The sequence below is a fragment of the Oratosquilla oratoria genome, chromosome 35 (genome assembly GCF_046742065.1).
Source record: "Oratosquilla oratoria isolate Oo_2021 chromosome 35, ASM4674206v1, whole genome shotgun sequence".
In the NCBI taxonomy this organism is placed as follows: domain Eukaryota; kingdom Metazoa; phylum Arthropoda; class Malacostraca; order Stomatopoda; family Squillidae; genus Oratosquilla; species Oratosquilla oratoria.
In genome coordinates, this window is record NC_134811.1 from 45,410,148 (window position 1) to 45,436,651 (window position 26,504).

The 26,504-nt window shown below is 40.4% G+C and overlaps 1 protein-coding gene across 2 annotated transcripts in view; it reads left to right on the forward strand.

The window, feature by feature from the left end:
• The window catches only part of mael (germ-plasm component protein maelstrom), a 94,730-nt gene that overhangs the window by 48,576 nt on the left and 19,650 nt on the right, over positions 1-26,504 (forward strand). Inside the window, exons 7-8 of one of the 2 annotated variants that reach the window (XM_076174216.1) lie at positions 2,097-2,288; positions 4,519-4,602. In XM_076174216.1, the coding sequence (XP_076030331.1) occupies positions 2,097-2,288; positions 4,519-4,602 (276 nt within the window). The remainder of the gene's footprint in view (positions 1-2,096; positions 2,289-4,518; positions 4,603-26,504) is intronic. The other variant, XM_076174217.1, reaches the window with a different exon arrangement.

Here is a 26,504-nt window from a genome sequence, read left to right on the forward strand (position 1 = left end):
CCATCTGTGCTTGTGAGGGACATTGGTCTAAAGTTTGTAGGATCTTCCCTGTTTCCTCCTTTGTATAATGGTACTATGTTTGAGATGAGGTGTCTGAGAAGCATAATAGGGGTTACTAGAGAAGAAAAGGCAAAAGGTGCTGATGGAGAGATGATAATGGAAGAGAAGGTAGTGAGAGGAAGGTGGGCAGAGTATTTTAGGGAGTTACTAAATGTGAAGGAGGATAGGGAGGGAAATGTAGTTGCAGTGGGAAGTGCTAAGAAAATGAAAGTGACGAGTGAGGAAAATGAAAGAGAAATAGGGAAGGATGAAGTGAAAGCAGCTGTTATGATGAGAGCAGGTAAGGCACCTGGGTTGGATGGATGCCATGCAGAATGTCTGAAGAAAGGAGGTACAGTTATGGTGGACTGGCTGGTGAGGTTATTTAATGTTTGTTTAACAGAGGGTAGAGTGCCGGAGTACTGGAGGAGTGCCTGTATAGTTCACCTTTACAAGGAAAGGGGGACAAGTGTGAGTGTAGTAGTTTCAGAGGGATCAGCTTGTTGAGTGTAGGACTAGGAGAGGAACAGAGGGAATAATTGGTGAGGAACAGTGTGGGTTTAGGACAGGTGGGGGTTGTGTGGATCGGATTTTCGTGGTAAGACAGATATGTGAGAAAGCTATAGGAAAAGGTAAGGATGCTTTTTGGGCTTTGATGGATCTGGAAAAGGCTTATGACAGAGTAGACAGGAAGGCACTGTGGGAGGTACAGCAGATATATGGGATAGGAGGAAAGCTGTTAAGAGCAGTCAGGAGTTTTTATGAGAGTGGTAGAGTGTGTGTTAAGATTAGAAATGGAGAGAGTGAAGTGTTTAAAGTAAAGGTGGGACTTCGTCAGGGATGTGTTATGTCGCCCTGGCTGTTCAATCTTTACATGGATGGGGTGGTGCAAGAGGTGAGTGCAAGGGTAGTGGGTCAGGGGTTGGAGATAGTTAAAGATAATGGAGAAAAGTGGGAAATAAGCCAGTTGTTTGCTGATGACACTGCACTTGTAGCAGGATTAGAGGAGGGATTGAGGAAGTTTGAGGAGGTGTGTGGGAGGGGGAAGCTGAAGATAAATGTGGGCAAAAGTAAGGTGATGGGATGTACAGGGGGAGAGAGTGGGAGCGGGCTGGAAGTGAGTATAAAGGGTGAAAGACTGGAGGAAGTGGATATTTTTAGATACTTGGGTGAGAATGTGGCAGGAGAGCAAGGAGTGGGGGTGGAGGTAGAATGTAGATTGAGAGATGCAAGTAAATGCCTTGGTGGATTAAAAAGTGTAATGAGATGTATTGATTTAGTGAAGTTGCCTTGTTGTGGATATACTGTTTCTTGAAACACTGCTTCTGACCCAGGGCAGTGAGCAAGATGACCTATCATCCAGGAGGTGCCAAGATAAGAGGGTGGATGGGAGTAGAGTATGTGGGGATGGAATGGGTGAGATTGGTTTTTATGCCTTTGGTTTTTTTGGCTATGTGTATGTACTCTATGCACCTCCCTACCTTCTGTCCTTTTTCTCTTTCTCCATCTGTCCTTCAATCACAATTTACCTTCTGAAAAATTATATGCCCCCCCCCCCACTCTCTCCCCTTAAAACATGTACATCCTTACCTCTTCCTCCTATTCTCCTGGTTACCACTATATAATCCAATAATGCCCTATCTACCACCCTTCCATCCACCACCCTCTCCCATGTGTACTTATGCTTGACTTTATTAACACTGTATTTGCTCTCATCAACTCTATAGACACATCACCATCAACTCTCCACTATAATTTTTTCCTGGAACTCCACACTTCCCAACCACTCCATCTATTGGTTCATTTCCTACCCTAGCATTAAGATCTCCCAAAACCACTACATTGACATATCTCCCTAAACTTTCTTCAAAAAAGAAAAAAAAAAAACATTTGGTAATAGGTAATTTTATGTTGGGGATATAGACTAGGGGAACAGTCTTTTGGAATTTACCTAATATATATATATACACATTTGTATATTGTGCTTTGTTACATGTAGTAGGGTTGTGCTTGGGAACATTGAAATAGCTAATATAAAGCATTTCTTGTTATAACAGTGGCATCAAGAAAATAAACCAGATTTTGGGAAATATTGTGCTATAGGGTGCTGCCGTCGATATGTATTCATGATGTGTGACAATATGAACCTATCAGAAATATTTGGAATAAACTTGAAGGAAGGTCATCATTTACCTCGAGCCTCTGTGTCTCAAGGAATAGTCATTAACCATCCCAGGAATCGTGCTCAGGTTAGTTCTTTCTTCATGCAAGAAATCCATAGACCCCAAGAAATCAAACACAGCCACCAGTTTATCCCAAAAGTGACTTGGCAAGGTGATTTTGTGTGGCTGCCTGGTGAATTTCCTAAGACAAATGTTGAGTTCAAATCCAAAAGGATTAGTGAAAGTAGCAGTGTAATATCAAATTTACTTGTAGTAGATTTTTAGAAGTAGACACCTATGCAATATAGCAATAGAAAATTAATTATGTAATATGTGATTTTCTTGGCAGGAATCGATAACAAAAAAGTTGCTAAAACGGATTTATTAATGAAGTAATGGCAGTTGAATGATACACCATGTTTTTGATAGATGCTGAGGTCAAAGAAATGAAAGGGTGATAAATTTTTCTATTGTAACCTAACCTACCAAATATAACCTATGTAACCTAACCTAATATATAGTAATTCGGTACCTCAAATTTTAATCATCATCTGGGTCGTCATTGTCACGGATGCTGGCGGCCTGATTATTATTGTACCTCTGGGCAGTTAACAGATGAAAGCAGAACCCTGTGTTCTCACCAAAAGTCCAAGGAATCCGTATTGTCTTTGTAACAGTGCTTATTAACATCACCAGGAATTGGAGAACACCTGGTCCACAAGATGAAAGCAACTGTTTACACCTATCCCCGAGCTATCACGTTTTACTGCTATCGTGCATACCTGAAAAGCTGACACAATTTCCGTATTGTACATTAAATTGGCTGTTATTGCAAGCCTCTAGCCCAAATTTTCATATCATGCGGCTGCTATCACGTGCCCCATGACGTCACAGGCAGCGGCCATCTTTGTTGGCTTGAGCTGCACACTGATTGGTCGAGGGTTTGTTTACATGTACAGGCCACCACACTGCTCCTACACGGTGTGCTGTGTGTGAGTGTTGGCACGTGATAGCTGCAACATTTTTTGTAGAAGTGACTTGTTACTTGTTCTCAGGCCCCACTCCGTGAATAAGTGAGTACTACAGTACATACAGTATTCAATTTCTTTTTGAACACTTCTGGAAAAATGTGACCCAAAAGACAGTTCACCATGCATGGCAAAATGTGTTGGAGGGTTTGCTGAAGGACCGACGCGGGAGAGTGGAAAATGAGGGAGAGGCAGCTGTAAAAGAGGCCCGCCAAGTTCCTGGAGGTGGTTTTGAGGACACAACAGAGGGTGAAATCTTAGAAATGATGCAGCCAGCCCGTTACAGTTGCTGACATCATGGAAGAGGACGAGGATGAGGAGAGAGGAGAACATGAGGAGGAGGGTCAAGTAACCATGTGTGCAGGACTCACCATAGCCAGCATCAAGGAACTGATCGACTGAGGCATCAGGATGCGGCACATCTTTGAACAAGATAGCTCCATCAGCAGTGAAGCAAGATGTTCGCTTGTTATTAGAGCACCAGAAGGTTACAATGAACAGTATCATGCCCACATCAATGCCCTGCAGCAACGCCAGATCACAAAATTCGTATGCCGGCGCACCGAGACACAACCAGCCGACCCACAACCAGGACCATCACAAGAGGAGGATTCTGGGGATGATGCGGATTATTTTGAGGGTTTTGAGACTCCTGCAGCCATAGATGACTTCCTCGACAAGATACAGTGTCGAGTGGGTGGTCAGTAACAAGCCACCCGCCTTGGAACTCTTCTAACCCACCCAAGCCCCTCATCACCCTCAAAAAGGTAAAATAAATGTCTATGAAATGTCTATTTTTTATTTTATAGCCTTGATGTGTTTATTATATTACAGCACTGGATTGTATGTTTAAGCAATTTTGTTAAGAAAGGTGAAAACAGTGAAGATAAAGGAGAAATATTGGTGAAGTTGGAGGAAAATTTTTGGTCTGGGTACCAATTATAATTAATACCATTAGTACTTAAGTTCCGCTATTGCGTTTTCAGCTATCGCGCAGTTTTAGCCGCACCAATTAGGCGTGACAGCAGGGGGATGGGTGTAATTGACAGTGACTGGACTGGACAGATGACATGGCATCTGTGCTGTATCCTTGCAGCTTTGTTTGTTAGTAGATTTGTTTGTAGCATTTTTTTTGTTTTTTTTTCTTATTCATTTCTGCCAAGAAAATCACATTATGCTCATATATCATAATTTAGAAAATATTAAACTTTCTAATGCTATATCGCATAGGTGTGCACAACGTAATAATTTTGACCCTTGTATTTTTTATTTTTTTACTCTAATTTCAGATGCATAGCAAAACACGAATACCAAGGGACATGCAACATAAGTTTGAAAAATCAAAACCTCAGTCTGAAAGTACTGGAAGTGCTGTAAGTAAATCTATTGGAATCAAAATTTGTGCTGGTGAATTTATTTTTTACATGGTTTCACAAGTTGAATTATTAAATTGTATCATGTAAATACAGTAGAGACCAATGATTGTTGCCTACTATTGGTGCAACGAAACGCATTGGAGAGTATCTATGTGTTACTTGTCTTCAAATCCTAATAAGTTCTTCATCTTTTTGTACTGTAGAATGGATGGCCCTTGGTCTCCAGTCTAGGCCCAGTATCTGTGATCTTCAACATTTTCCACACAGAGCCAATAACGGGTAGTTGCTCTCCTCCTACCAGTCCGTGACATAGAAATGGACACACATGTACATACTGGTTTCCCTTACAAGCATGGTAGCCAAAATTTGTAAAAATAAATAAATGAATAAATGAATTCATCTGGAGAACAATGTTCTAAATCAGAGACAATTCAGATTTAGACTGGGAAGATCATGTGCCACAAATTTGATTTGTTTTTACTCAAAACCACTGGGTATAATACAGGAAAGGGATGGATAGGCTGATTGTGCTTTCCTAGACCTATAAAAGGCTTGACATATACTGCACAAAAAATAAATAAATAAAACTGGAAACCATTGGAGGGATACAAGATAAACTACTGAAATGGAGGGTTTCTTGCATGGAAGAAAAATGAGATAAGAGTTCTACTAGGGAAAAGGTGATTAGTGGAGTTCCAGAAGGATCAGTATTGGCACCAATAATGTTTATTTGTGTGAATGATATGGACGCGGGTGTGGAAAGTTACATGAGCTTCATTGCAGATGACGCAAAACTATTGAAGAAAGTGAATACTGAAATGGATTGTGATTTGCTACAGAGATCTGAACAGGGTTTGGGAATGGAGTCAGAAGTGGGAAGTGGACTTAAGCATAAAGAAATATAGCATAATGGTATTTGGAAAAGGAAAATCAGGACAATATAAAATTGGTGCTAAGGAAGTAAAGAAAGTGGGATTTGATAAAGACCTGGGAGTAATCACAAAGGACCTGTCTCCTGATAAACAGATTAACAAAATTGTAGGAGAAACATACAAATTGCTAAGATCAATAAAGGTACCTTTTACTTGGATGAAGAAATGGTAAAGAAAATACTAGTCACACTGATAAGGCCAAAATTGGAGTACGCAGCAACACCATGGTCACCCAGTACCAAAAAGATTATAAAGAAAATTGAGAGAATCCAGAGAGCACTACAAAGCCCCAACATTTTCAAAACTGTCATATGAAGAGAGATTGTCAAAACTAGAATTACCAACTCTGGAACAAAGAAGAGAAAGAGATGACTTGTTGACTATCTAGAGAATCATGAGAGGTATGGAAGTCCTTGATAGAGAAGACTTACTAAATTGGGATTGGAGAAATACAAGGGACATGGAAGGAAACTTAAAAAGAAGTTATAGAAGAGACCTAGGGGAAAAAAAAATCTGCTGTCCCTAGAGTGGTGGATGTATAGAACAAAATAGATAAAACAATAGTGTGTGCTAAAACCATATACGAATTTAAGTGCAAACTAGACACAGCAAGATATAGAGATGGGACACCATGAGTGTAGCTCCCCTTCCCATAAGATACAACTAAGTAAATACACATTGGCAGCTTAGTGTTGTGAGGGCTATAGCTTGTATATACATATACCAAGTTTTTTTTTCCTCTTTACAAAGGATGCAGTTGGTTGATGTAGGGATGACCCATCATCCATGAGGAGCTAAGATGGGAGGGGTGGAATGGATGGTGGAAAGGAGTGAAATGGGTGGGAATAGGTATGTGCCTCTGACTTAGCTATCTCCCATATAAGGGGAAAACTCTTGGTATATAGATATACAAGGGAAGTAGCAAAAGGCATAGTTCTACTTCCATCCTTTTCATCCCCACCACTCCATTCTCAATCATCACCTCTCCCTTCCTCTTCTCTTGGCTCCTGCATGGTGGGTCATCCCTGCATTTCGCCCATTACCCTGGGTGAGAGGCAATGCAGCAAGACAGCACATCCACAGCAAGGCACTTCATTTAATCTGCAACCTCCCTCTCCCCCTCATGGGGACTCCCCAGTAGAGGGATTGCTGACTAGTGTGCCTCACTCAGTAGAGGTGCACAGAAGCAATGAGGATCAACCAACTCTAGAATCTAATAGAAAAACAAATACTAATACGAATTCTTCTGTTAACGCTGAACCCAAGCCTCAGTGTGAAAGAGTCACTATTAGACCTAATCGTTCTTCTCCACAACTGGTATGACCACTTGAGCACCTCCCAAGATGTAGTTTTGTTCAACACTGAGTTCTGGTGACATATCTTTGTATGGTTTGCATTCCTCACTCATCATAACTGAAGGTCTTCCAGTAATAAGACTGCAAAATCAGTGACAACACCAGGTCTTTATGAGTATTCTGTTTATTATGTCAGCTTTTACAGGCAGATGACAGGTTTCAATCAACAAAATGCTACTTTCATGTTCTTCCCCATCCTTGTCTACAGGTAGTCTGAAGAGTGCACCTGCATTCCCCATCTGAGCAGTTTGCCTGTACTCCATTGAATAATTGTATGCTGATAATATAACTGCCCATCTCTGTAACCTGGCTGCTACTAAAGTGGGTAATCTTGCTTTAGGACCCAATATAGCCAACAAAGGCTTGTGATCTGTCACTATTGTAAAATTTGCCTGCCATGCAAGTGCATGTGGAATTTCTTTATTCCATACATTAATGCTAAGCCCTCTTGCTCAATCTGAGAATAGTTAATTTACACTTTGTTCAATACCCAAGAAGCAAATACTGTTGGTCTTTCACTACCATTAGGCGGCTACCACCCAACCCTTTTAAGCTACCAGAAGAGACTGGATGACTGCATCGTGGACAAATGCCCAGGATATAACACTTCACCCCATATTATTCAACATGCCATGGAAGACTGCATTATATACAATCACGCACGCAAACACAACATACACTCCATAAAGGATTTGTGGGAAAACCCCATTTCGGCCACGGCATTCCTTGGGAAGACAGGACTGCTTGGACAGACAGTCTAGGGAACAAAAACAACCATTAAGCATGGCACGTGCTGGGACAGCCCCTACCCCAACTGATGATGCATCACAGAATAATATGACAGGTATATTCTTTTAAAAATGTACAATGTAGGAAAAAGTAAGGTGAGATGTACAAGGAGATAGGATGGCAGCAATTTGGAAGTATTAAAGGAGAGAGGGAGGAGGAAGTGGATAGCTTTAGATACTGGGTCACAAAGGGAGGAGTGTAGGTAGGTTGTAGATTGAAAGAAGCAGGTGCATTTGGGAATTAAAAACTCAAATGAGAACTTGACATTTGGGAAGGGATGTTAAGAGGAGATTGTATGAATTGATGATTGTGCCAACAGCACTGTATAGGGCAAAAACATGAAACAAAAAGGAAGACATACCTGGTTGTAAGCAGTCGAAGAGGAAGGAAGTGTCATCATCTGCTCCAAGTTTCGCTACGATTAGCACTCCGAAGGAGCGCTTTATTGCCACTAGGAAAAATGCCTTGTTATTTCGGAGAGAAATTATATGTTTTCATGGGACCATCAGGGTTTGTATCCGGTCCAGTTCTTGGGTGAATAGTTTAGCAGAATATGGAAAGGAATAAAGAAGTAAAAATCAATGAACCAACAAAGAGAGGACTGGATGAATCCAGGATTGAGTCCCTGTGGGGAGTAATACATACATACATACATACATATACCAAGGCTTTTTCCCCCTTCCAAGGGAGGTAGCCAAAAAGGGAAAGGCATAAAAACACTCCCACCCATTTCATCCCCAAATACACTCCACACCCATTTCATCCCCAAATACACTCCACACCCATTTCATCCCCAAATACACTCCACACCCCTCCCACCCTTCCTCTCATCTGAGCACCTCCTGGATGACGGGTCATCCCTGCACCCCGCCCACCGCCCTGGGTCAGAAGCAGTGTCGCAAGACACAGTACATCCACAGCAAGGCCGCTTCATCTAATCGGCGACCCCCCCTCTCCGTCCCCCTTTGCATATAAGGAGAGGACGGGGAGAAATCCCTTCGGGCTGCGTCAAAATTTACTCACACATACTACCCCACCCCCCACCCCCCTGCCCATTCCTCCTCATGCAGTCACAACATCATCCATATACAACCATTCTCCACTCACCTCTGTCTTCCGTCCTCTCCCTTCCTTCCTCAACAGACATTCCCCTCTTCCCCAAAGCCCCCTTCACCCCATCCATCCACCTCATCCTAGGACGTCCCCTCATGTTCACTCCCTCCACATCTGCCTTCCATACCTCTTTTACTAGTCTTTCTTCACTCATTCTTTCCATGTGTCCAAACCATCCTAATATTCTTTCATCAACCCTCTCTCCCAAATCCTTTTTCACCCCTGTTCTCCTCCTCACCTCCTCATTTCTCACTTTATCCAGCCTAGTAACCCCCGCCATACTTCTCAGACACCTCATCTCAAACACATTCAAACTCCTTCTCTCTTCTTCTCTTATGTTCCACGTTTCTGCCCCATACAGTGCTGTTGGCACAATCACTCCTTCATACAGTCTCCTTTTCGCATCCATTCCCAAATGTCTATTTCTCATTACACTCTTTAAACCACCAAGGCATTTACTCGCTTCTCTCAATCTACATTCTACCTCCACCTTCACTCCACCTTTTCCTGCTACACTTGCACCCAAGTATCTAAAACTATCCACTTCCTCCAGTCGCTCTCCCTTAATGTTCACTTCCAGTCTACTGCCACTTTCACCCCTTGTACATCTCATCACCTTACTTTTACCCACATTTATCTTTAGCTTTCTTCTATCACATACTCTCCCAAACTCTGCCACCAGCTTCCTCAATCCCTCCTCTGACCCTGCCACAAGCGCAGTGTCGTCCGCAAACAACAGCTGGCTCACCTCCCACTTTTCTCCATTTTCTTTAACCATCTCCAATCCCTGACTCACTACCCTAGCATTCACCTCTCGCACCACCCCATCCATGTATAAGCTGAACAGCCAGGGCGACATAACGCATCCTTGACGAAGTCCCACCTTTACTTCAAACCACTCACACTCTCCATTTCCAATCCTAACACATGCTCTACTACTCACATAAAAACTCTTGACAGCTCCCAAAAGCTTTCCTCCTATCCCATAAATCTGCATAACCTCCCACAGTGCCTTTCTGTCTACCCTATCATAAGCCTTTTCCAGATCCATAAAAGCCCAAAAAACATCCTTCCCCTTTCCTATAGCTTTCTCACATATCTGTCTTACCACAAAGATCTGATCTACACAACCTCTACCCGTCCTAAAACCACACTGTTCCTCACCAATTACTCCTTCTGTTCCTCTCCTAATCCTCTCAATTAAGATTCTCCCATAAGCCTTCCCTACTACACTCAAAAGGCTAATCCCTCTGAAACTACTACATTCACACTTGTCCCCTTTTCCCTTGTAAAGAGGAACTATACAGGCACTACTCCAGTCCTCCGGTACTCTACCCTCTCTCCAGCAAACATTAAATAATCTCGCCAACCAGTCCACCATCACTGAACCTCCCTTTTTCAGACATTCTGCATGACATCCATCCAGACCAGGTGCCTTACCTGCTTTCATCATCTTTACAACTGCCTTCACCTCATCCTTCCTTATTTCTCCTCCATTCTCCTCACTCATCACTCTCATTTTCTTAGTATTTCCCACTGCAGCTATCTTTCCTTCCCTATCCTCCTTCACATTCAGCAACTCCCTAAAATATTCTGCCCATCTTCCCCTCACTGCCATCTCTTCCATTATCAACTCTCCATCTGTACCTTTTACCTTTTCTTCCCTACTTGATTCGCCTCCTCTTCCTCTCTTAATTTCTTTCCAAAACATCTTTTTATTACTTTCAAAATTTTCTGTCATACTCCTACCCCATTTCACATCTGCTCTCCTCTTTGCCTCCTTTACCTTTTGCTTTACTTCTCTTTTCTTTTCTTTGTACGTCTCATATGACTCCCCTGTCCTCTTTTGTAACCAATCTGTGAATGCTCGCTTCTTCTCTTCTACAACCTTCTTTGTTTCCTCATCCCACCATTCACTACCCTTTCTTCTATTCCCCCTGTCCTTCTTGTTCCACACACCATCCTTGCACACTTTAAGACTCCCTCCTTGAACCATCCCCATTCCTCCTCCACACCCATCTCTGCTCTATCCTTTACTCCCTCCCACTCCTCCTTCAGCTTCTTTTCGTACTCCTCCTTTTCCTTTTCATTCAAGGAGTTCACTCTAAGAACCTCCCTACCTTTTGTCCCTTTCCTCCTCCTCCATCTATCCTCCACTCTCAACTTACCTTCCACCAAAAAATGATCTGATATTCCCCCACCCTCTCCCCTTAGCACATGTACATCCTTAACTCTTCCTATCATAATCCTATTTACCACTACATAATCCATTAGCGCTCTATCTACCACCCTCTCCCATGTGTACTTATGCTTGACTTTCTTCCGAAACACTGTATTTGCTATCATCAACTCTCTTTCTAGACACATTTCCACCATCAACTCTCCACTACGATTCTTTCCTGGAACTCCACTCCATCGATTGGACCATTTCCCACTCTAGCATTAAGGTCTCCCAGTACTGTTACATTGACACTTCTTCCTAAACCCTCTATGCACTCATTTAAATCTATCCAAAAGGCCTCCCTTTCTTCCATGCTCTTCTCACTGCCTGGCCCATATGCACTTACAAAGACCCACATCTCCTTTCCCAGTTTCACCTTCATCCACATTATCCTTCAGGAAACCTCCTTCCACTCCACTACTTGTTTACCTATCTCCTCACTTACTAGAATAGCCACCCCTTCCCTCCCTCGCCCTCTCTTCACTCCTGATAACCTCCCACTTACACTCCCAAACATACACTCACCCTTCCCTTTCAACTTAGTTTCACTCAAAGCCAACACATCCAACTTTCTTCTCACAAACATACTACCTATCTCTTCCCTTTTACTCTCATCTGTACCACATCCACGCACATTAAAAGACCCAAACCTTAGGGTGCTGGCCCGAGGCCCTCCAGCACCCCTTATGCCTTTTCTTTTCGATTTAGGAAGTTGCCCCTTGGGGCTACAGGGAGAAGGATACCTAGTCCCTCTCCCCGTCCCTTTCTTCTCGCCTCTTACGATCCTAGTGGGATACTTGGTGGCAGTATTCTTTTCCCCCACCACAGGGAATTCCCCCAATCAGAAAGAGAATACTCAGAGAAATGGTACAGGACAGCAACAAGGGGTTGGGGGACAGCATAACGGAGTGACAGTCGTAGTATAAAAGTGTCATCATTTCTCTATGAACAGAAAAAGAAGGAAAAAAAAAAAAAAAAAGTCTAAATGATACTCTGAAGACAACCAGCAGGCACATAAATGATGAGTATTTCTTGGGGTCTAGGAGGCAAGGGGAAACAATGGAGAAAACCTTGGACACTGAGCAGATGAAGTGATTGATTTAAGAGTAGACTACAAAGCTTTGCAACTAGAGGTACGAGTATCCAACCTATGTACAACTAATGAGGTGATACAAAGAGAATTAAATGAACTAAAAAGTGAACTATGTGCGATAAAAAGAGAAAATGAAAGAAAGGAAAATGAGGTTAGAAATACAAATGATGAATTGAAGAAAGTGGTAAAAGAACAATTGAAAGCAGTAACTGAAAAAATGGAAAAATCAGAGACTAATCTGAACGAAATAAAAAATCAGTGGAAAAAGGAATGCGTAAGTCAAAAACTCTCATTCACAGAAATAGTACAGCAGCAGGTAGAAGAGAATGCACAGGAAACCGTGATCAAGGTGATGAAAGAAAAGGAATCTTGGGTGAGAGACACGGTGGACAAAAAGAAATGCATTGTGGTTTATGGCATAAATGAAAAACACGGTGTACATATATACCAAAGAGAAAAGGAAGAGAAAGAAATTGCAAAGGAGATACTAAAAGCAGTTCAAGAAGGACAGAATCTAGATACAGAAATTGATGATGTACACAGGATGGGTACACAAAAAAAAGAAAAAAAAAAAAAACAATGAAAATCAAGCTAAGAACACAAATGATAGCAGAATACTATTAAAAGCAACAAAACTAGCAGTGAAAAATACAAATGTATGGATAAAAAATGAAAGCCGAGGAATTAGAGATAGGGAACAGAAGTGAAGCCAAGGAAAAAACAAGAAAAGAACAGACGGAATTTTTTTTTTTTTGTAGTGCTGAATCTGAGACTTGAGAAAATGGTACATCAGAAAAATGGAAACAAACCAAAAAAGAGTAGAGAAGAAAAAATTAAAAGTGGCATATACTAATATGGATGATATGATTTCAGGATTAAATGAATTGAATGACTATTTGTCAAAAGAGAAACCTGACATAATGGGAATTGCGGAGACGAAACTGAAAGATCCTATACAATCAAGTATGGTGGGACAAGGTTTATACAACTTTTGGTTGAAAAATGAGATGGACAAACGGGGAGGAGTCATGCTATTGACTAGAAAGGACCTGAATGTAATAAAGGCAACAGAAGGAAAAGATAATGTGGAATTAATTACAGTTAAAGTCGAAAACAGAAGTATGAAAAGTAGAAGGTTTATAGTTGTTGTTGTTGTCGTTCCCTAGACTGTCTGTCCGAGCAGTCCCGTCTCCCCAAGGAAGGCCACAGCCGAAACTGGGTTTTCCCACAAATCCTTTATAGAGTGTATGTTGTGTTGTTGGCGTGCATGATTGTGTATAATGCAGTCTTCCATTATGTGTTGTATGGTATGGGGTGAAGTGTTACATCCTGGGCAGCTGTTCACAACACGGTCGTCCAGCCTCTTCTGGTAGCTTAGAAGTGCTGGGTGGTGACCGCATCGCAGTCTGGCCAAGTGGACTCTGTCCCTACGTGGGAGAGAAGATTCAGAAGGGTGGATATCAGGGGGTCTGGCATGCAGCAGTGTGTTGTCTTTCAGTGTGTTAATGGAGCGGTGAGTGATATGATTATGAATATGTTTCCGGAGGCTGGTATTTGGTGGTTGTGGAGGAAGAGAAGAGAGTATCTGTGTGTAATAAAGGTCTTTGGGTGTAGTTTTAATGTTTCTTGGTGTGTGTGGGTGTTCTGCTATGTAGTGTAGCGGGTGTGATGTGTTTGTGGTGGCTGCAGCAAGTGTTTGTGTGCCTCTCATGTCGAGGTGGTCCTTGACTTTGAGGACTTTTGTTTCATGGTGTAAATGGTCTGTAGGTGATGTATTTGTGCAGCCTGTAATTGTTTTTAGGGCTTTGTTTTGTATGATTTGAAGGGTGTTGTGGTGTGTCTCACTGAGATTAGGAGCCCATGCAGGACTCGCATAATTCATCACTGAGCGTATGCATTGTTTGTATATTGTTATATTAGTTTCTTTGTTTTGTCCAAATGTTGTTCCAGTGATTGACTTAAGTGCGTTAAGTCTAGGTGTGCATTTGTTTTTTATGTTTGTGAGGTGTTGTTTGAAAGACATGGATGTATCGTATGTTACACCAAGAATTTTCGGTGTGTTTGTGTGTGGTATTAGAGTGTTGTTGATGTAGAGATGAGGTATGTATTTGTGTTCTTTTGTCCAGTTGGTGAGAAGTGTTGCTGTAGATTTGGTTGGAGCTATTTTGAGTCTGTTTGTGATGAACCATGTGTTGAGTGTGTCAAGGTAAGGCTGGATTATTTCTGCAGCTTTGTCTGTGTTACGATGTGTGCATGTGATTGTTATGTCGTCTGCGTAGGAAGAGATTTGTATTCTGAGTCTGTGGGAAAGTCTTTCTTACGTCGAATGGTGCGTCGGTCGTCAGGGTGAGATGTAAGATGGCTCGTCTGTGCAAAATGACGTATGAGTGCGTTTGCTTGTTGTCTGTTTGAGGGTAGATTATCTGTTGTTGTGATTATTGCTGCGTGAGAGCGTGTAGTGTTAGTGTTGGATAGTGTGATGCTGTTGAGTGTTTTGTACAATTTGCTGGTGTTTGTTTTGTGATCAAGTGTATTGATAAAGTTTTGCCAATTTTGTGTTTTTTGTTCATGTATTTTATTGGCAATCACAGTGTTTAGTGTTTGTATTTGGTCTGCTATGTTTTGAGGGATAGGTGTGGGGGTATCGTGTTTAAGTGTGTCACGTTGTCTGATGAGGCCTTGGATTTCTGGTGTGAAGTTGGGGTTGTGTGATTTTCTGTTGCCTCTAGGGATGTATCTCTTGTCTGCGTTTTGTATGATTGTATTAAAAGCGTGCACAGCATTGTTTATGTTTGTGATTGGTGTACTGTTAAGTGTTTCGAAATGTTGTTCTGTCTCTTCATTAAAGGCTTCCCAGTTAGCTCTCTTGTAATTGGTGTAAGTGTGTCTGTGGCCAGCTGGGGTGCATCTTGTTTTGGTGGTGATGATGATTGGAAGGTGGTCAGAACCAAGTGTAGAGGGCTTGGTATATATGTGCCACCAAAAACAAAGACTTGGACTGACAGTGAACATTCAAAATTACTAGAAGACAAAGAATTAATTAACCGGGACACTGAAATATGGAGAAAATATAGTAATTATGGGTAACTTTAATGCAAAGGAAATGAATTGGGAAGAATTGACAATGGGAGGTGGAGAGGAACTCTGGGGCAATGTCCTACTGGGTATGACCATCGATTACACATTGATGCAATAGTTTAAAGAAAATACTAGATTTAGACAAAATGAAGAACCATCGAGACTAGATTTGATATTCACCTCTTAACCCCTTCGATATGATGATGCCTACATAGGCGTCACGAGGAGCAAGTGGGTATGCGAGGATGCCAATGTTGGCATCTTGATTATATATATTGTAGTTGTACCTGCGTGACCCCCATACTCTGTAAACTGGCTTCATTATATTTTCTATGGTTATCAAAATTCACGGGTGAAAGAGAACGAGCAATATAGCGGTAACTTTATTTTTTATAATGCGAGTATTATGACGCAACATCGCACGTCTGGCAGCTAATGCTGCCCGCAAGATTTTGGCCCGTATTGAAGGGGTTAACCTGAAATATTGAAGAATTAAACTTTAAAACACCAGTTGGAAAGAGTGACCACATACTAATAGAGATCAAACTTAAGGAACAAAATGTAGGAAGAAGGAATGAGAAACATAGAGAAGGAAGATTAATGTACAACAAAACTAATTTTGTAAAACTTAGAAAAAATTCATGTATGGTTCCAACTTAATTTATATGATTTCCAATTATCATATTTAGATTTGAACTTGTTTGTTTGAACTTGGGCTATATCACCTAAGCTAAGCTATTCCACATTTATATATCTATATAGGAAACTAGTTTTTCACATCTTTTTGACATATGGTCATTCTTAATTTACTTCTATGACCTCATAACCCATACAGCGTCAGTGGCATACGTCATATGCCACAATTGTTTTATGGATTGAGCTTCATCAGTATACATTATATGCCGCAATTTAAAAAAAATTGCCCAATATAAGTAAAAAAGGCATTACGTTGAGGGTCAAAACTGTGGTAATGACCAAGTAGCCTTATCCATTGGCTCTATATATATATATATATACATATACATACACATATACATAAATATATACACATATATATACATATATATACATATATATACGTACATATAAATACATATATACATACATATATACATACATATACCAAGGCTTTTTCCCCCTTTCAAGGGAGGTAGCCAAAAAGGGAAAGGCTAAAAACACTCCCACCCATTTCATCCCTAAATACGCTCCACACCCCTCCCACCCTCCCTCTCATCTGAGCACCTCCTGGGTGACGGGTCATCCCTGCACCTTGCCCACCGCCCTGGGTCAGAAGCAGTATCGCAAGACACAGCACATCCACAGCAAGGCCGCTTCATTTAATCGGCGACCCCCCCTCTCTGTCCCCCCTTGCATATAAGGAGAGGACGGGGAGAAATCCCTTCGGGCTGCGTCAAAATTTACTCGCACATACTACCCCCCCCCCCCGCCCATTCCTCCTCATGCAATCACAACATCATCCATATACAATCATTCTCCACTCACCTCTGTCTTCCATCCTCTCCCTTCCTTCCTCAACAGACATTCCCCTCTTCCCCAAAGCCCCCTTCACCCCATCCATCCACCTCATCCTAGGACGTCCCCTCATATTCACTCCCTCCACATCTGCCTTCCATACCTCTTACTAGTCTTTCTTCACTCATTCTTTCCATGTGTCCAAACCATCCTAATATTCTTTCATCAACCCTATCTCCCAGCTCCTTTTTCACCCCTGTTCTCCTCCTCACCTCCTCATTTCTCACTCTATCCAGCCTAGTAACCCCCACCATACTTCTCAGACACCTCATCTCAAACACATTCAAACTCCTCTCTTCTTCTCTTATGTTCCATGTTTCTGCCCCATACATTGCTGTTGGCACAATCACTCCTTCATACAGTCTCCTCTTCGCATCCATTCCTAAATGTCTATTCCTCATTACACTCTTTAATCCACCAAGGCATTTACTCGCTTCTCTCAATCTACATTCTACCTCCACCTTCACTCCACCTTTTCCTGCTGCACTTGCACCCAAGTATCTAAAACTATCCACTTCCTCCAGTCGCTCTCCCTTAATGTTCACATCCAGTCTACTGCCACTTTCACCCCTTGTACATCTCATCACCTTACTTTTACCCACATTTATCTTTAGCTTTCTTCTATCACATACTCTCCCAAACTCTGCCATCAGCTTCCTCAATCCCTCCTCCGACCCTGCCACAAGCGCAGTGTCGTCTGCAAACAACAGCTGGCTCACCTCCCACTTTTCTCCATTTTCTTTAACCATCTCCAATCCCTGACCCACTACCCTAGCATTCACCTCTCGCACCACCCCATCCATGTATAAGTTGAACAGCCAGGCCGACGTAACGCATCCTTGACGAAGTCCCACCTTTACCTCAAACCACTCACTCTCTCCATTTCTAATCCTGACACAAGCTCTACTACTCTCATAAAAACTCTTGACAGCTCCCAAAAGCTTTCCTCCTATCCCATAAATCTGCATAACCTCCCACAGTGCCTTTCTGTCTACCCTATCATAAGCCTTTTCCAGATCCATAAAAGCCCAAAAAACATCCTTCCCCTTTCCTATAGCTTTCTCACATATCTGTCTTACCACAAAGATCTGATCTACACAACCTCTACCTGTCCTAAATCCACACTGTTCCTCACCAATTACTCCTTCTGTTCCTCTCCTAATCCTCTCAATCAAGATCCTCCCATAAGCCTTCCCTACTACACTTAACAGGCTAATCCCTCTGAAACTACTACATTCACACTTGTCCCCTTTTCCCTTGTAAAGAGGAACTATACAGGCACTTCTCCAGTCCTCCTGTACTCTACCCTCTCTCCAGCAAACATTAAATAACCTCACCAACCAGTCCACCATCACTGAACCTCCCTTTTTCAGACATTCTGCATGGCATCCATCCAGACCAGGCGCCTTACCTGCTTTCATCATCTTAACAACTGCCTTCACCTCATCCTTCCTTATTTCTCCTCCATTCTCCCCACTCATCACTCTCATTTTCTTCGCATTTCCCACTGCAGCTATCTCTCCTTCCCTATCCTCCTTCACATTTAGCAACTCCCTAAAATAATCTGCCCATCTTCCCCTTACTGCCTTCTCTTCCATTATCATCTCTCCATCTGTACCTTTTACCTTTTCTTCCCTACTTGATTCCTCCTCTTCCTCTCTTAATTTCTTTCCAAGACATCTTTTTATTACTTTCAAAATTTTCTGTCATACTCCTACCCCATTTCACATCTGCTCTCCTCTTTGCCTCCTTTACCTTTTGCTTTACTTCTCTTTTCTTTTCTTTGTACGTCTCATATGACTCCCCCATCCTCTTTTGTAACCAATCTGTGAATGCTCGCTTCTTCTCTTCTACAACCTTCTTTGTTTCCTCATCCCACCATTCACTACCCTTCCTTCTATTTCCCCCTGTCCTTCTTGTTCCACACACCATCCTTGCACACTTTAAGACTCCCTCCTTGAACCATCCCCATTCCTCCTCCACACCCATCTCTGCTCCATCCTTTACTCCCTCCCACTCCTTCAGCTTCTTTTTGCACTCCTTCTCCTTTTCCTTTTCATTCAAGGAGTTCACTCTAAGAACCTCCCTACCTTTTGTCCCTTTCCTCTGTCTCCATCTATCCTCCACTCTCAACTTACCTTCCACCAAAAAATGATCTGATATTCCCCCACCCTCTCCCCTTAGCACATGTACATCCTTAACTCTTCCTATCATAATCCTATTTACCACTACATAATCCATTAGCGCTCTATCTACCACCCTTCCCTCCACCACCCTCTCCCATGTGTACTTATGCTTGACTTTCTTCCGAAACACTGTATTTGCTATCATCAACTCTCTTTCTAGACACATTTCCACCATCAACTCTCCACTACGATTCTTTCCTGGAACTCCACACTTCCCAACCACTCCATCAATTGGACCATTTCCCACCCTAGCATTAAGGTCTCCCAGTACTATTACATTGACATTTCTTCCTAAACCCTCAATGCACTCATTTAAATCTATCCAAAAGGCCTCCCTTTCTTCCACGCTCTTCTCACTGCCAGGCCCATATGCACTTACAAAGACCCACATCTCCTTTCCCAGTTTCACCTTCATCCACATTATCCTTCAGGAAACCTCCTTCCACTCCACTACTTGTTTACCTATCTCCTCACTTACTAGAATAGCCAACCCTTCCCTCCCTCGCCCTCTCTTCACTCCTGATAACCTCCCACTTACACTCCCAAACTTACACTCACCCTTCCCTTTCAACTTAGTTTCACTCAAAGCCAACACATCCATCTTTCTTCTCACAAACATACTACCTATCTCTTCCCTTTTACTCTCATCTGTACCACATCCACGCACATTAAAAGACCCAAACCTTAGGGTGCTGGTCCGAGGCCCTCCAGCACCCCATATGCCTTCACTTTTGTTTTTAGGATATATGCCCCGTGGGGCTACAGGGAGAAGGATGCCTAGTCCCACTCCCTGTCCCTTTCTTCTCGCCTCTTACGATCCAAGTGGGAAAACTTGGTGGCAGTATTCTTTTCCCCCACCACAGGGAATTCCCCCATCACAGAAAGAGAATACTCAGAGAAATGGTACAGGACAGCATTAAGGGGTTGGGGGACAGCATAACGGAGTGACAGTCGTAGTATAAAAGTGTCATCATTTCTCTATGAACAGAGTTTTCTTCTATCATAGACAAAATGATGTGTGGCTCTGGTCCGTAGGGGCGCCCCATATAGACCCTAAAGTATCGACTGCATGCTACTTTGCCACAATAACAAGCAGCCAATACCCCAGACGGGGTATATATATATATATATATATATATATATATATATTTTTTATATTTTGGGGGGGGGGTAACTTGGGGTATAAAATTAGCCTTTAAGATGTAATACTGTATAGGCAATTCTGGTGTATGAAATAAAGTAGGAGGTAAAGTTGTACTTCGACAGTTAGGCAGGTGTTATTTAGTATGTATTCAGATGGGAATGGGCAGTTTCACACTACCAATTTTTGTAATAAATGCATAATACAAAATATGGCCGGGCAATAATGGTGTGATGGATGCTAAATAAAACATTTACCAAAACAGTAAGAAACACCAGTCACCTATCCTCCATGAAATTATTAAAAAAAAAAATGATAATAAAACGAAGAATGAATTTACCACATAAAGTGGTCGATATTAGCAAAAAAAAAAAAAAAAAAAAATGTAAACATGTTTTCTGTAAGTGTCAGACTATTATGGGCTGCACATTGACTTGAAACGTCATAAATGTCAAATTCCTTCACTCTGAAACAAAGGAAGTTTCCCTGAAAAAAATATGACCTCGTGCAACACACGTGAGTAGTGAAAGAAAGTTTAAGGATGTTGTCCCAAACTTTCACATGCATATCTCAACAAAATCGACCCAGTTTCTCCACTTCTAGGCTAAGATGAATCAAAATAAGCAAGATTTGTTGGTTTTACATAATTTTTAGTTGATTTAAGCAATAGAAAAATAGATTTTGGCTCTGACGCTGGAAGGGGAGTATATTCAACATTTGCCTGGTGCTGTACAGGTTAAAACTCTCCCTCCATATTTAACCTCTTCACACTACTCTCATTATGAAATATGAAGTCACTACTGTATTACTCATTCTCTTTCAATCTGAATGATAATAAACTCAAAATGTGATAAAGCACTACTCTCATTTTCTGCCATGCAAGAAATCATCCATCCAGTTTTGTAGGTTACCTTGTATCCCTCCTTTTTTATAATTATTTTGATGTGGTACTTTATTGAAGGTTTTTTGTAAGTCTAGGAAAGCACAATCAGCCCATCCATCCCTTGTGTTACATCTATTAGTCTTGAGTAGAAACATTAAGTTTGTGGCACATGATCTTACTTGTCTGAATCCAAATTGTCTGTGGTTTATATAGTTTTCTTCCAGGTATTTTATCCATCTAGATAATTTTTTCACAAATTTGGATTACAGTGCTTGTAAGGGAGACTGGTCTGTAGTTTGTTGGTTCTTTTCCTCCTTTATATATTGGTGCAATATTGGCATTTTTCCAGTCCTTTGGTATTTTTCCTACTTTGAGTGAGCAACTTAATATTTTGTCCATTTTACATTCTTTTAGTATCCAATTTGCAATTCCATCTGGGCCGTGTGATATCTTGACATCAAGGTTCTTTGATTGATCCATTTTTCCTTTTTGCTTTATTATTATTTCCCTCATGGAGGGTGATTGCTTTTCAATTCCTTCATCCCAATGCTGTACTTTGATATAGTACTCACTCATACATGTTGATACAGATGTAGAAAAATGCAGTATATTATTAATGGTACTACTCTGATATAGTACTCACTCATACTGTTTTGTTACAGTTTAACATTATTTTGTTGTTCCTTTGCCTAATGCAATGTTCCTTTTGGATGTTGCTCAAATATTTGGACTCAATGTTCCTATGTGTACAAACATTTCAGTAATATTAGCAAAACTATAACAATGTTTGTGTCATATGTGTACTGACTGGTATTACTCATGAGTGTCTCTGGTCCCCTCAACCCCCTATGTATGTTTGTCCGTGTGACTTAATGTAGAAAAATTCCCTGATGAGGACCACAGTGGAAATAAGCCTTCATACTTTTTGTGTTATCCTCGGCAATTTACATTTATTATTTCGAACTATGTGTTCTTGTCATTATTTGCACTTCATGTACATTGATTTATTGCCAAATAAAGTCTATCTATCTATCTACTTTTTCTCTAGTGAAAACAAACTTGAAGTGATTGTTCATGAATTCAGCCATTTCTAAATCTTCTATATACAGTATTCTGTATTTCCATGGCATAGTTTCACCATTACCTGTTTATGTAAGTTTACCATTCACATATCTATAGAATAGTTTGGGTTGATCTATACTTTTTTTTTCCCTCCTCCCTCTGTGCACTTTTATATATTCATTTCTATGGACGGTTGATATATATTGGCCACTTTCCTTTTTTTCCATCTTTTCCAAGCTTTATCTTTTGCCTCACTGTATCTTCTGTTGAACCAGCAATTAATGTACACCTTTTCCTATTTGTATGTACGTATTTATTCACTTCATTATGAATTTCCATCAAAATCATCCTTTTCTCTTCCATTTGTCTTTGATTTTTTTTTTCCAATTTGCATTTTGAAAAAGTTAGTTTCCCAAAGTCCATTTTGTTGTACCGTATTTGTCGGACCATAAGACGCTTCGTACCATAAGGCGCACCCGTAATTTGCTATTCCACGTCCTTACATAAGGCGCACCTGGTTAGGTAGGTCAAACACCACCAAAGGCGCCACCGTCGATGACGAGCACAATATCGCGTCATTTTATGCGCACACCATGCAAACGGCCAAATTTACATACCACGGGAAATTTCATTCATACAAATGTTATGCGAGTGTATTTACTACGATCGTAGTAAATTTCAAACAATTACATCATCAGTTACATGTCGGTACATAAAAACATAAGATAAACATGGCGGTTTGCATTCAGCAGTAAATCGAAAATTGGTTCAAGTTTCAGTGTAAAAAATGAGCTAGATAAATTCAGTGTATTGGCAACTGACCAAAATGAACGAAAACTACTAGTCTCGCGGATTATTCTAATACCAAAATAAAGGCAGCGTGTTATGGAAGAGCTGAGAAATCGGTGGTACTAATTAGTTTTTTCTATCGGGTCGGATTATCGGATAACAACAACATCAACGTCCATCCCGCCATCTTGTCTATGATCACTGGTGGTATGAATCAAACTTCACTCTATTAAGTTTCTTATTATTATGTCATTAGTGTAATAGACATATAGTTGAATTATTTGAACTATTTTCTTTAAAATGTGTGATTTTCATGTAATATGATCAAGGAGAAGTTACGTTTTTATCCTCCGTAATATTACGGACCACAGCTACGATTCGTCCTGCCCGCTATCATTGGTGGTACGGATCAAGCTACACTATCAAGTTTGTTACTGTTGTGTTATTAGTGTAATAGGTTGCATATAGTTGAATTATTCAAACTATTTTCTTTAAATTGTGTGATTTTCATGTAATTTGACGGTATTCGTAGCTGTGGTGGGTAATTTTACAGGATAAAAACGTTATTATTTGATTGAATTACATGGAAATCACACATTTTAAAGAAAATAGGTCAAATAATGCAACCATATGCTAAATTCTTATATAAAATTGTGCCTGTCAGTAAAAACCGTCATTGTTTACGTTTGATCGGCGATTAGTCAGACCGCACGTTTCGGCCTGATTTTCCCTTCAAAATGCAATATCTAGAGAACTAGGACAGCTAGATGGATAATTCAAATTGTATTGTACTCATAGTGACTTTCTGCATCCCATGACAACTACTTCAGCTCAAATATCAGGAATTCCATTTTCATGTTGACCTAGCTAACCTGGTCTTGTCATCGGATAATCATGCAAATGTGAGTGCATTCAGAACTGAACATTTTCGTTGTTGAATGAGAAAAATCGGTTGGGATTTAGCAAAATTACAAAAATAAATGATATATTTTTTATTTTGGTCAGTGAAATCAGACCACCTCCATGGACGGTCTGCCCTGCCAATACCCCTATAAAACAACATGTTACGGGAATTGTGGGGAATAAAACCAACAGCAGCAGTTTATTCCCGGAATTCTCTATTCACTTAAAAGCACAAGATTACAAATGAAGGTAAATTTTTAGTTTCGACCATGGGCGCAATATAGCAATAGAAAATTAATTATTAATTTTGTAAATTATAATGTATGAACGTAATATGCAATTTTGTGAGCGGAAATAGAAAAAATGCTGAAACGGATTTCGTAAGTAACGATGTCGTGTCGGACGAATGGTACGCCATGTTTGTTATGATAGATGCCGACGTCGAAGAAATGAAAGGGTGATAAATTCGTCTAACCTAATCTAACCTGTGTTTAATAAATCATTACCTGCAAATTAAATGTCATACGGCTCGTCCTCGTTGTCGTCGTCGTGAGAGACGTTGGCGTCCCAATCCTATGGTACCGACTTCTTTCATTAGCATATTACGTTGATACATTTTAATTTACAAAATTAATGATTAATCTTATATTGCTATATTGCGCCCATGATCGAAACTAAAAAAATACCCTAATGACTACAGTCTGAGTGGAGCGAGGCTAGACCAATGCAAAATGGCTGTCTGTGTTGTGGACGCTATCATGTCATAGCCATGATAGCGTGAATGAATGCGGTGGCATGGACCCGAAAACTGTAAGTTTTCGCAATTTTCTTGTCAAGATACATGCACCTTGGTTATAACTTGGTTGTACCTTTTGTTAAGCCTATGCACTGTCGCCGTCGGCAGGCTAGCTACGAAACGTGTCAAAATAGTACGTCACTATCCGAGGCATTTTTTTGCACTGAAGCCACACACAAGGCGCACCACCCGATTTTGGCCGATTTTAAGGATTTTGCCCTCGCCTTATGGTCCGAAAAATACGGTACATCAGTCTTCCTTTTCTATATTTCTCATTTCTCTCTATATAATTTTCCTCTTTTAGTTCAACCTCTATTGATATGTGGTCACTCTTTCCAAATAGTGTCTTGTATTTAATTTTATCCACAATTTCAGGTTCTGTTGTAAATATTAAATCTAGTCACAACGGTTTTTCATTACTCCTATATCTATTTTGTATTACCCATTGTGTCATTGTATATTCTATAGTCATGTTAATATATTTCCCCATAGATCCTCTCCGCCTTTCACTGTCATCTCTTCCCAACAGATTTCCTTGTAGTTAAAATTTCCCATAAGTACCAGGTTACCTCCATCCTTCAGCAATTCGTTTAATGAATGCTTTGTATCTCTAACATTTTTGAATGCTCACCCTCTTTCCAAGAGCCCATTTTTGAGGGGCACATTGATCATCACAAACTTTCTACTTTTAATGTCACTGTCCTCAACTTTTATGATCATTTCCACACTGTTGTTACCCTCTGTAAACTTTGTCACATTTAAGTTTTTCTTTGCCAAAAACATGATTCCTCTGCCCAGTTTCTCATTTCTGTTTTTAATCCAATAATTATATAACCCATGTCCAGCACTAGTGGTAGTGGACCCATTAACTTTGTGTCCACAATTCTCGTTATGTCTGGTTTTTCATCAGACAGGTAATCATTTAGCTCAATCCTGAGATTAATCTGTTTATATTAGTGTAGGCCACTTTAAATTTTTTCTTCTTCATCCTGTTTTCTGTTTCTTTTGTTTTGCGTACCTTGATGTACCATTTTCTCAGCTTCATGATTCTCTAATAGAATTTTTTTTTTTTTTTTTTTTTCCCATCTCTTAGTGTCTTCTTTCCTCAACACTAGTTTCTCTTTTTATCTATACGTTGTTGTAATGTTCACTGCTGACTTGCCTGTTTTTGCCAATATGTCTTCTACAACCATATGTGATCTTAGTTTTATCTTTAGGAGTCAATTTCTTTAAAATATTCTCATTACATACTTTTATTTCATTTTCTATTTTTTGGTCATCGTTATGTATTTTTAGAATTGTTTTTGCCATTTCTTTTTGTGCTTCTCCTCTCAAGTACCTAACCAAACCATGTTTTTCCTTTAGTCCATATACTACAATATATATATATATATTTTTAATCTGCTGTATCTGATCCAATTTGCTTTTTCTTTGATGACTTGAATAATTGTCCTTTGCATTTCCCTGCACCTGTTGTACTATTTCTTTAAAAGCTACCTCTTCATTTTCTGTCTTCATTCCATTTCTTAATCTGCAAATTTTACTCATCAAATTTGTCTTCAGTTCTTTCAGACATTGCCTGTATTTTGTGATTTACTTTTTTCTCACTAGTGATAGTATCATTGTTTTCCACCTTTTCATTTTCACATTTAACCTCAAGTAATTCTTTTTCAATTTACTTAACTCATTATTTATTTCAGAATTCTTCTTTAGTTCACATACCTCTCAACTGAATTCAAAATAGTCTTTCCTTAAAATCATAATCTTTCCTTAATTCCATGAATTCTCTTTCCCAGGGGTTTCTTGTAGAATTTATCTCCTTTTCCATGTCTGTGATTTGACTCGAATTTCTTTTGTATTTACCAAAGCCAGAAAATGGGTCATGGCCGCACAATCTACCAATCCCTCTTGGGGTTTCAACGCTTCTACATTTAGTTTCAGTATAGCACCTCCAGAGGGCTCTGCGTTTATGTCGACATTTGAATAAAACTTGTTGCCCCTTTTCTCCTTGGTTCCCTTGCATTT